Source organism: Epinephelus moara, chromosome 9 (assembly GCF_006386435.1).
Source record: "Epinephelus moara isolate mb chromosome 9, YSFRI_EMoa_1.0, whole genome shotgun sequence".
NCBI classification, from domain to species: domain Eukaryota; kingdom Metazoa; phylum Chordata; class Actinopteri; order Perciformes; family Serranidae; genus Epinephelus; species Epinephelus moara.
The window spans coordinates 1,422,654-1,433,645 of NC_065514.1; the positions used below are offsets into that span (position 1 = coordinate 1,422,654).

General features: G+C 39.0%; 1 protein-coding gene across 1 annotated transcript in view; it reads right to left on the minus strand.

The window, feature by feature from the left end:
* Positions 1–1,225: 1,225 nt before the first annotated feature.
* The window catches only part of LOC126395741 (huntingtin-interacting protein 1-related protein-like), a 23,843-nt gene continuing 14,076 nt past the window's right edge, over positions 1,226–10,992 (minus strand). The window contains exons 21-33 of the mRNA XM_050053429.1: positions 9,434–9,520; positions 8,890–8,997; positions 8,649–8,785; positions 8,233–8,343; positions 8,035–8,093; positions 7,908–7,938; positions 7,762–7,824; positions 7,496–7,596; positions 7,298–7,403; positions 4,308–4,431; positions 3,084–3,145; positions 1,788–2,510; positions 1,226–1,488 (exon numbers count right to left, since the gene is read on the minus strand). Of these exons, the coding sequence (XP_049909386.1) occupies positions 1,453–1,488; positions 1,788–2,510; positions 3,084–3,145; positions 4,308–4,431; positions 7,298–7,403; positions 7,496–7,596; positions 7,762–7,824; positions 7,908–7,938; positions 8,035–8,093; positions 8,233–8,343; positions 8,649–8,785; positions 8,890–8,997; positions 9,434–9,520 (1,748 nt within the window). The 3' untranslated portion in view covers positions 1,226–1,452. The remainder of the gene's footprint in view (positions 1,489–1,787; positions 2,511–3,083; positions 3,146–4,307; positions 4,432–7,297; positions 7,404–7,495; positions 7,597–7,761; positions 7,825–7,907; positions 7,939–8,034; positions 8,094–8,232; positions 8,344–8,648; positions 8,786–8,889; positions 8,998–9,433; positions 9,521–10,992) is intronic.

Here is a 10,992-nt window from a genome sequence, read left to right on the forward strand (position 1 = left end):
ATCCGTGAATTTGCTTAACACATAAAGAAACACTTCATCCTTCAGTTCAGCTGATCACAAACATCCAACATCGACACATCTGCAGATACATGGCTTTCACTCATTGTAATCTGCAAGGTAACCACAGCTGTTGGACAAATGAAGTGCAGTAGAAATTACAGTACGCACCTCTGGGATGTTGTACAGTACAAGGTTGCATAAAATGGAAATATTCAACTAAAGTACAGTACTTGAGTAAATGTACTTGTAGTTACCCTCCACCACTGACCATGGATGGACTGTTGAACAGGCCTAAAGGGCACAGGCGCAACAGCCCGAATGTCAGGAAGACTTCGGGCCCTTCACCTGCAAAATGTTACTCAAGTACTGACCGGAAAGAGACTCAAAATGACCACAAAGAGATGCAAAAGAACTGCAAAGAGATGAATAATTGCGAAACAACCATAAAGAGACACAAAGAGACACACAATTACCTCAGAAAGACCCTAACAACTATAAGATGACACAAAATAACCTCAAGGAGACAAAAAAAAAGACTTTAAAAATGGGCAAAACAACCAAGAAGACAGACAAAAAGACTACAAGAGACATACAATGACCTCAAAGAGACACAAACGACTATAAAATGACAAAAAACAACCACGGGGAGACACAAAACCACAAAAAGATGACCACGAAGAGATGCAAAACCACCACAAAGTCTGTGTGTCTTGCTCCTGTGTTGGAGAGGTGGTGGGGATATCTGTGCCCACTGTCTCATAATCCGTCCATGCCAGGGACAAACCTAAGTCCTGTAGGCCTTATATCATCCTGTAATTCAACACCTGTCCTGAAGATATTTTAATAAATATCAGGAGGAAAGTAAAGAAGTGGAGGATGGAGTAAAGAAAGAAAGGAAGTGAAGAGTAAAGAAGGAAGGAAAGTAGGGAGTAAGGAAGGAAACAAAGCTTCTGGAGCCACATCCTTTGTTCGTCTTGGTCCCTCTGTTCTACCGAAGAAGGCTGAAGAATATACAATGAAAAGACATTTGTGCAGCAAAGTGTTTCAGGAGTTTAACCCTGATGTGATCTGGACTCATCTTGTCCTGAATGAGACTTAAAGATTTACACACTGTGGCTTCATCAGTCTATCTCACACCGTGACTCATAACTCAGTGAGTTTATGATCTGTGGATTATGGGACACAGAGGAAACACACAGCTACATTCAGCCTCAGATTATTTTATCACCTTTAATAAATCAACTTGATATACAGCAGCAAACAGTAACATAATATAGGCTTTGGTATGATTACAAAAATAAGCTGGATAATATTAATTTGCACATTTAACTCACAATGATTTTGAGTTTAAGCTCCTCTAATTTTGTTTTTACAGAGCCAGAGATAAAATTAGATTGAAATCATTATATTTCCAGTGATTGTTAAGTAAAATGATTCTTCTTCAGTCAGGCTTCAGGACTCTCCTGATCCAGTTTCACCACGTTTGAACTGTAATTAAAAAAAGACTCATTAATACAGCATCCTCTGAAATCATCCTCTTATTAGGCACACAGTTTATGATGATCATCCAGCTCTGGCCGACACGTTCTCACTCCCAACTCGTCAGCTTGGTCAGCTGCCACTACAACGCTCTACCTTCCCTGCTGTCTGCTTATTAAATGCAAACACTGTGTTTTCAAAATAAGCTTCCACGTTCACAGGAAACAGCAAAATAAGAACAAGCTGCCATACATGACGAGTTGGGAGTGAGAACAAGCTTCTCTAGCAGACGGGTCTCAAGCACTTACCGCATTCTTCAGCAGGTTTCCAGATTTGGTAAAGATATTGGGTTTCCTCGAGGCTGGTTTGGTGGTCTCGGTGTTGTTCTGAGGGGTCGCCCGAGACAGAGACGGAGACTGAGGCCGGGAGGAGCTTTGTGTCGTGGGCGTTGACAGCGAGTAAGACTGAGGGTTCAGGTAGGTTTGGGATGGGGTTGGTATGTAGGGCTGAGATGGTGTGTACGGCTGGGTTGGGATGAACGGCTGGGAGGAGGGTGTGTAGCTCTGAGGAGGGGTGTAGCTCTGAGGAGGGGTGTAGCTCTGAGGAGGGGTGTAGCTCTGAGGAGGGGTGTAGACTTGTGGAGGTGTATATGTCTGAGAAAGGGTGGATGGGGTGTATGTTTGAGAAGGTGTGTATGTTTGAGAAAGGGTGGAAGGTTGAGACGGGGTGTAGGTTTGAGAAGGTGTGTACGTGCTTGTTGGTGTGTAAGACGCAGGCTGAGTTTGAGCCGGAGCGAACGGGTTGCTTGGTGCGAGGCTCGGTGTGTTCAGGTACGGCTGTGTCTGTGAGAAGGACTGAGGTATTGGTGTGGAGTCCAGCAGATTGGGCGGCGGCGGCGGTGGGAAGCTATCGGCGCCGTCCTCGGCGTCAGGAAGATCCCCAGAGGCGCCCAGATCGTAGTGCCTCTTCCTCAGCTCCCCCAGACGGACTCGCTCCTGGTCCAGCTGAGTCTCCAGCTGCAGCACCTTCACCTGAGAGAATGAATTAGATATATATATATATATGTATAAATCAACAGGTGATTTGTGTTGACTGGCATTATGTGCGTGTGAAATTGCTGACTCGCTGAGTAAACTTCCGCCGGTAAATCCTTGGCATTATACATCCCCGGAGGATCTCAATGCTGATTAGCTATCGCGGCGCGAATCTGTCGCTGAAGTTCAGATTTTTCAACTCTCGCGAGAAAGCTCATAATGTGAAATCACACTATTTGCTGCATTAAAGCTGTTTAATTTGCATATTTCGTGTCATGTGCATCGTGCTGCCCTGCTGGAGTTTGCGTCTAATCACGTCCTTACACTGACTTTACCTGCAATTCACTCGAGTGAATTATTTAATTCGCGCAGGTGTGAACACAACATGAGAAATCCATGTATAACAGAATGAGGTCAACATGTCAACAAGTTGAAATATTGCGAGTATCACTATATGAATATTTAATATCATATCAAAAATGATACTGATATTATCCTGAATGAGATGATATGGCACACCTCTACTGGAAAATACACAAAACCAGATGATAAATGCATTGATGGACTCACCTGAGCTTCCATCTCCTCCTTTTTCAGTTTAATCAGAGACATGCCAGAGAAGTCCATCGTACCTGTGATGAAATCACGGAGTTATGGAAATGTTGGTCGCACCATCACTTTAGTCCAGACTGAAATATTTCAACAACTACTGATTTAATTTCCATGCAAAAGGCCCCATCACCTCTCCAGCACAGGAGCAGGACACACACTCTGTGGTGGCTTTGCTGCTTTTTTGTGGTTTTGTGTTGATTTGTGTTGAGTCTCTTCCTGGTCAGTCATTATTCATTTTCAGGGACATTTTACAAGTGAAGGCCAGAGGTCATTTTTCTTTTTCCTTAGAGTTATAGTGAAGGTTTCCTCAAAATAAAATTGCGCAAAACACCCTTAATTCTTCTTCTTATGGTTTCCTTAAAATGTTCACTTAAGTATCTATGGTTTTCTCCTTGTCTTGGTCTCATACTTTAGGAATCCTTAGACCGTTGCACAAAAGACATCAGCAACCAAAGCAAGGGAGCAAAAAAAACTTAAGGCACCTTTGACTCTGTCTTAACTGCAACATGACTGAGTTTATGGTGATAAATGAAAAAAAATTAACACATATCGAGAAAAATATTCCGCAACCAGGAGAACCTGATGGATACGCTTTTGGTTTTATGCTTAAGATTTGACTGAAATAATTTTTCGTTTCTGTTTTCTGGTATTTAGGGATCAAATTTACTTTGTAGTTTGTTCTTTCTATGACTGTATTCCTCCAGAGGTTTAATCTTTTCCTCCTCTGACCAGTTTGATTTTCTTGTCTTCTTTTCTTCTGCCATTTTCTTCATTATCTAACTATGAGCCAACTTTGTGAGACGATAACAGGCGTCACAAACTTGAGTCCAAGCAAACAAACAATCTCCATGGAAACATACTGCACTAAAATCTCTTTCAGTAAAGAGTTAATGTTTTACTTAATTAAGGAAAACGTTTAGGATTCTGTGCAACTGTTTAAGTCTCTCAGCTCAGGAGAAATTAAGCCTTAAGTGTCATCCGTGAGGAAAAAACTTAAGGTGCAAGCGGTCCCTGGGCCTGTGCCCAGGAGGCCTGTTCAGTTATACATCCATGCCCCAGAGGATGAATCCATGAGGTTCACACATGTGATCAAGACTGCAATGTCTCAGCAGCTATCAAATGTATTGCCATGAAACAGACATCATCACCCTCAGGATGATTTATATTAACATTACCAGTTACCTTGATCAGAGATCTGCTGCTGCCCGTGTTTGGTGGAGGTGACGACCACAGCAGCCATGTCGTTCACATGTCGTGAAGCCTGCTTCAGTGTGTGCAGCTTCTTGTTGTTGCGGTCGGCCTTCACCTGAAATTACACAGATACATGAACATGTGGAGTCACTGTCACATTAACAGTCTGTTTTATATTCAGCATTTGTCACCAAAACACATTGTGTATATTATAAAAGGGATCAGCTGACACAATATGAAAAACACTGACCTTTTTTAAAACCTGACTCTTGTGCTCTCTATGCAGATATTTAAGATATTAGTCTGAGAGACTTCAGTCTCCAGCACAACACAACAGAGTGAATGGAATTTTGTTTGTGGTGCCCACAGCACTTAAAAGGTATTTAAAAAATTCAGCAGCAATGTGACCTTTAACAAACAATGTGCCTGTTTGTCTAGACGACCCGCAGCACTCACTGGGAACAGATTGTTATAATTCAAACTACTTTGTAAAGAAGAAATAGTCCCAATACAAACTGTGTGTGAGTGTTACAAAACATGTTGTAGTTTGGGTGAATCATTCTGTCACAGCTACAGTTTCTTAGGTTGTTTTTTATTTCATTCATTCATGTTGCTTCCTGTTTTACTTTGAAACTCACGTCTCCTCTTGTTTCAGATCACTTCACTTCCTGTCCCTGTGTGTTTCCTCTTCTTTTTCATGACATCACCTGTGTCTGATTGTCTGTCTCACCCTAATCAGCCTCACCTGTGTCTCATTATCCTTCCTCTCACCACAGTGTTTAGTGTGTGTCTTGTTTTCTCTCAGTGCCAGTTCATCTTAGCTCCTTGTGTGTCTCCTGTTCCAGCCTTTTGTTTCCCTGTGTCCTTTCCTTGTTTTGTTTTGTTTTTTAATTTAGCCTGCTGATTAACTCTGCTTCTTTCTAAGCTCTACTTTTTTCAACGAAATAGAAGCTCAAACAGTCATTAATACGAAAAGTGCGAGAAGTTTACGGGAAACATCTTTGGTGGAACTGCTCAAACGTCTGAAACGTGACAAGAAGCTCCGACTAGATACTTCTTTCTTATAAGGGACCACAAGCTGTTATCATTACATATGTTTATTTGTAAAATCTGAATCTGAAAAGAAACCTGTAACTAAAGCTATTAAATAAATACAAAGGAGTAAGAAGCACAGTATTTCTCTCTGAAACATGGTGGAGTAGGAGTACGGAAGCCCATAAAATGAAATGCAATGATCCAATTTGAATTTTCATCTTCCACATACTCATATGGGTGTTATATGACCATATTAAAATTAAATAGAAAAGCTGTTTGGTATTTAATTTTCAGAGTTGTACCCCGCTGTAGAGTGGACAATTTAAAATTTAAATTTTATTTTATTGTGTAACGTACAGCAGGTTAAGTCTTTGAAAACTAAATGTCAAATGCCATCCTCATTTTCAAATTGTTGAAAATTGCATTTTCATTTTGACTTAAATACTACTTGCATACATGAAAAGTAAGATTACAACTTTTATATTGCATTTAAAATGTTAAATTTGATTTACTTTACTGTAAAGCAGGTTAAGTCTGAAAAAAAGTCAAATGCCATCTTAATTTATTTTTGAATTGTTAGAAAATTGTATTTTAATTTTGACTTAAATATTGCTTGCATAAATAATAAAAACAAATTCAGGCTACAATTTTTATATTGCATGTAAAATTTCAAATTTGATTTACATTTGAATATTGATAATATTAATAAAAATTTAAAAAGTATTTTTTTGTTTTTTAATTAAATGGCAAACAGCTTTTCCATTTTCATTTTTTATATGACCAAAGGATGCCAATTCAAAATGTAAAAATGAAAATGCAAAGTGGATAATTGCATTTTAATTTTAATTTTTTTTAACTCGAATAACGTGGAAAATTACGGAAGCGTACTGCATTCACTTGACAAATAAAAAAAAAAAATCTGTTTTATTGAGTAATTTTTTCTGAATAATTTTTTTATTTTTCTGTTTTTCGGTGTAATTCTGTTTCTTGTTTTGTTTTTTGGGGTAATTTTTTCTGTTTTTCTGAGTATTTTTTCTGAGTTAACAGAGCAATAGAACAACAGACGCTTTCATTCCTTTCTTGAGAGCTGGATATAATGGAAGCAAACATGACCCGCTTGTTTAGTTTAATCCAGTTTTACTGTGTTTTGGGTTATGTGTCCATCTGATTCTGGAGAAACACTGCAATGTCCAGCAGATCTGAATGAGCTTTTCGTCTGAACAAACGCAAAGTCTTAGGGTGCCTGCGTAAAGTCGACAAACTAATGATAACACCATCTGTATGACTTAATGACAAGAGTATCTTGTCATCTTGTTTAGTATAAACTAAACAAGTGGGTCATGTTTGCTTCCATTATATCGAGCTCTCAAGAAAGGAATGAAAACGTCTGTTGTTCTATTGCTCTCTTAACTCAGAAAAAAATACTCAGAAAAACAGAAAAAATGATCCCAAAAAACAGAAAAAAATTACCACGAAAAACAGAAAAAAAATTACCACGAAAAATAGAAAAAAATGACCCCAAAAAAACAGAAAAATNAACAAAAAAATACAACCAAAAAAAAAGAAAAAAATTACACCGAAAAACAGAAAAAATTACTCAATAAAACAGATTTTTTTTATTTGTCAAGTGAATGTAATAAGCTTCCGTAGAAATAATAAAGCTATTGCGGAATTGCATTTTTCTATTAAAGTTTAAATTATAATTTTATTTAAGTCCCCTTTGGACTTCCATACTAGAGGTATAAAGTCAAATAAAATGAAAATACTGAAGTACTTAAAGTAAATGTACTTAGTTACTTTCGACCACTGAGCTAAAATGTGCATAATGTCACCTTCATGCTTGTGGACATGGATTTAAGTTGCACTCATACATGATATCAGTACCTTTAAACTGATCAGAGAGCTTCACAAACCAACAGGAAATAGTTTTGACTTGAGTTTTTTACCTTTGAGGCAGCGACCAGCTGAGCCGTGCTCGCAGCGATCTCATGTGAACAAGCGATGAGCTCCTCGTATGTTCCATTTTCACCCACAACCCGGTCAGCTGAGTCCCTGACAGCAAAGAGGCAAAATACATGTTCACTTTATAGTTTGGTATTCAACATGTGTGACTAATGATATACAGTGTGTGTCTGGATCCTTACAGCAGCTGCGTGGCGCCCCAGCCCACAGCTTTGGAGGCAGAGATGAGTCCTTCTGTCCAGCGAGAGTTTTTGGCATAAAACTCTGTGACAGACGCTGCACCCTAAGAGAAGAACAATTACAAATGTGTCACTGCATGCAACACTTTAGGCAACTGGACAATAAGAGGACACAGTTCAGCCGTGTTTTAGTGAATAAAATGAAACTACTTTACTCCAAACTGGCCCTTCAGTGTAATTATTATAAGTCTGATAAACGCAGAACTCACCCTGCCTCCCTCCACGATGTCTTTCTGCAGGTCAGTAGAAGCTGTCACCAGCATGTGAACAGCCTGGAGAGGAACAGAAACACTGAGTGACGAGGAATCACAGAGGTTAACAGAAATATATTTCAAAAGTGGAAAAGACTGCTCACCTTCATCAGGTCTGAACAGGAACCCAGGATACTGAGAGGGAACAGGAACAAACACATTGCAGGTGAGAACATGAAGCAGAGAAGCTTGAAACCTTCACAATTAAGGATGAGACAGTTTTCATCTCACCTCTGGTTGACCTCCAGCTTGATGCCAGATGTTTCTCTCTTTGCCTGAGACAGAATCTCCTGAGAAACAGAGGTTAAAGCAGAGATGTTAAGTATCACTAGTTGTGTGTGTGTGTGTGTGTGTGTGTGTGTGTGTGTGTGTGTGTGTGTGTGTGTGTGTGTGTGGTTCAGAGGTTTATCTGTCATGATGTGTCCTTACATCCATCCGCAGCACGGCCTCTTCGATGGCAGTCGATGTGGCGATCATCTCTTTGTCCACCATGTGTCCCAGCTCCTCTTTCCGCACATCCTGGCCTTTCGGTCGCAGATCCTGCACATGAAGCACACAGGTTAAGTAGGCAAAACCGGCAAAAGACTGTAAGAGGCAGTGATAGGAAGTAACTGTACTTTACTTAAATATAGTTTTGACCAGCTTATACTTTACTTGAGTATTTCAATTTTACACTACTTTATACTTTAACTCCACCACATCTGAGAGGCAAATACTGCACTACATTTATCTGACAAGACAAAAACTGGTTTGCAGCAAAGTCAAACATAGATATTAAAGCCTCACAGAGCTGCTGGCACGGCTCTAGACTCTTGTTACTCTGATAAAGGTCAAATCAGTCTCACCTGTCCCAGAGCGAGGATACGCTGGACAGTGTAGCGCACAGCGGAGGGATCTGCTCTCTGTAAAGAGGCCTGGATCTTCAGATCCTTCAGGTACTGGAGACAGTTATTGGCACAGTCCCGACAGCTGTCAGTTAAACCTGCACCAGACAGAAGAAACAGGAGTGTTTAACTGTTTGTGTGTACTGTATTTACTGTAGTAAACACCCCTCTGACAGTCACAGTGTGAGTGTGTGTCTCTTACGGTCGGCCTGGTCGGTGGGGGCAGAGTGAGATGTCGCAGCTCCGTTGACAATCGTGTCAGCGGCGAGGTGAGAGAACTGTGTGACGGCTCTCAGCAAACCACTGGCGTCTGGAAACAATAAGGAGCAGAGCTGGGATGTAACTAAGGAATGTACTTAAAACTTGAAGGGTACTTGTGCTTTACTTGAGTATTTTCATTTCATGTAACCTTATACTTGTACTCCACTACATCTCACAGGTGAATATTGTTCTTTTAGTAGTAATATTAATCCAAAAACATCAGATATAATCATAAAACACTGACAGGAAACAATATTTAAAGTACATTTTGCTGATACATACTCACACACTTTCACTAAAGTAAGGTTTAAATAAGGACTTTTACTTGTTCAGGAGTATTTTCAGTGTGGTATTAGTACTTTAACTGAAGTAAAGCATCTGAATACTTGTTCCACTGCTGTAGAGGAGCGTTACATGCTTTCATTATCTTATCACAAACATGCTTTATCTCCGAACCCGAGCACACAAACACACAGCTCACTCACCATTCCTGTTCCCCAGGTAGACCATGTGACTCTGCTGCATTTTGTCGATAGAGCTCAGAGTGATTTCAGCTCGATTCACCAAATAATCTGAGAAACACAAAGAGAAAGAGCATGAAAAATTACTATTCAAGGTCTGAGTAGGACTCAGTGTCAGGGACTCCCATACGGCATTTGTAAGCAGGTTATAAACTGGTTTAAAACACACTTAAATGTCATTGTAATCAGATTTAAGGAGATTTTTAAGTGTTTATCAACATATTTGGTGACAATAATAACTCCTCTGGTGAGACATTTTTAACTGGAGGCTGCTGTATGAACACATTGTGAATGACAGCACTGTAAAAATTGCTGAAAATACTGTCCATAAATAAACACTTCAAATGTCTTTCCATCTGTGTGGAGCTACATTATACTGTGTGATTTAATATTATTAAACGTTGCTTTTAAATGCTCAGTTGAGGGGGTTTAAGTCAAGTGTTATCAGTTAAGGGTTTTGAGACTTACTGTATTTATCGTTTTATGTATTATGGACATAAAGGCTAATTGTTAAAATATATTTTTCAGATGTGAGGACTGGCTGTTTTTCCGTTTCATATCATTGTAAAATTAGTTTTTCTTGTATTGTGTTTACTGTGGATGTTCCCTCTCATCTTTCAGACAAAACAACATATTAAAAGACTTCACCTGGCATTTTGCACCTTTTTCTGACATTTTACACACAGAGAATAATCAGTATTCAAAGGTCCAGTGTGTAGGTGGGGGGATTTATGGGGCAGCTATTGGCTGAAGTGGTGTGTAATATTCACAACTATGTTTTTTTATTAGTTTATAACGTTAGCATATTGCATTCACTTGACAAATAAAAAAAATCTGTTTTATTGAGTAATTTCTTCTGTTTTTCGGGGTAATTTTTTCTGTTTTTCTGAGTTCAGAGAGCAATAGAACAACAGACGCTTTCATTCCTTTCTTGAGAGCTGGATATAATGGAAGCAAACATGACCTGCTTGTTTAGTTTAATCCAGTTTTACTGTGTTTTGGGTTTGAGACACTGGGAGACACTCTTGTCTTTAAGTCATACAAATGGTGTTATCATTAGTTTGTCAACTTTACGCAGGCACCTTACAAAATACATCCATGAGTAGGAGTCACCATGGATGCAGGGGTCACTTGCAGGTGCCAGGTGGGAGCTTCTCGCGAGATTTTGAAGTATCTCGTCTCCTTGTTAAGGAAAAAAAATTACCACAAAAAACAGAAAAAAAATACCCCGAAAAACAAAAGAATTACCACGAAAAACAGAAAATATTACTCAGTAAAACAGAAAAAATTACCACGAAAAACAGAAAATATTACTCAGAAAAACAGAGAAAATTACCAAGAAAAACAGAAAATATTACTCAGAAAAACAGGAAAAAAATTACCACGAAAAACAGAAAATATTACTCAGAAAAACAGGAAAAAAATTACCACGAAAAACAGAAAATATTACTCAGAAAAACAGAGAAAAAAATTACCACAAAAAACAGAAAATATTACTCAGAAAAACAGGAAAAAAATTACCA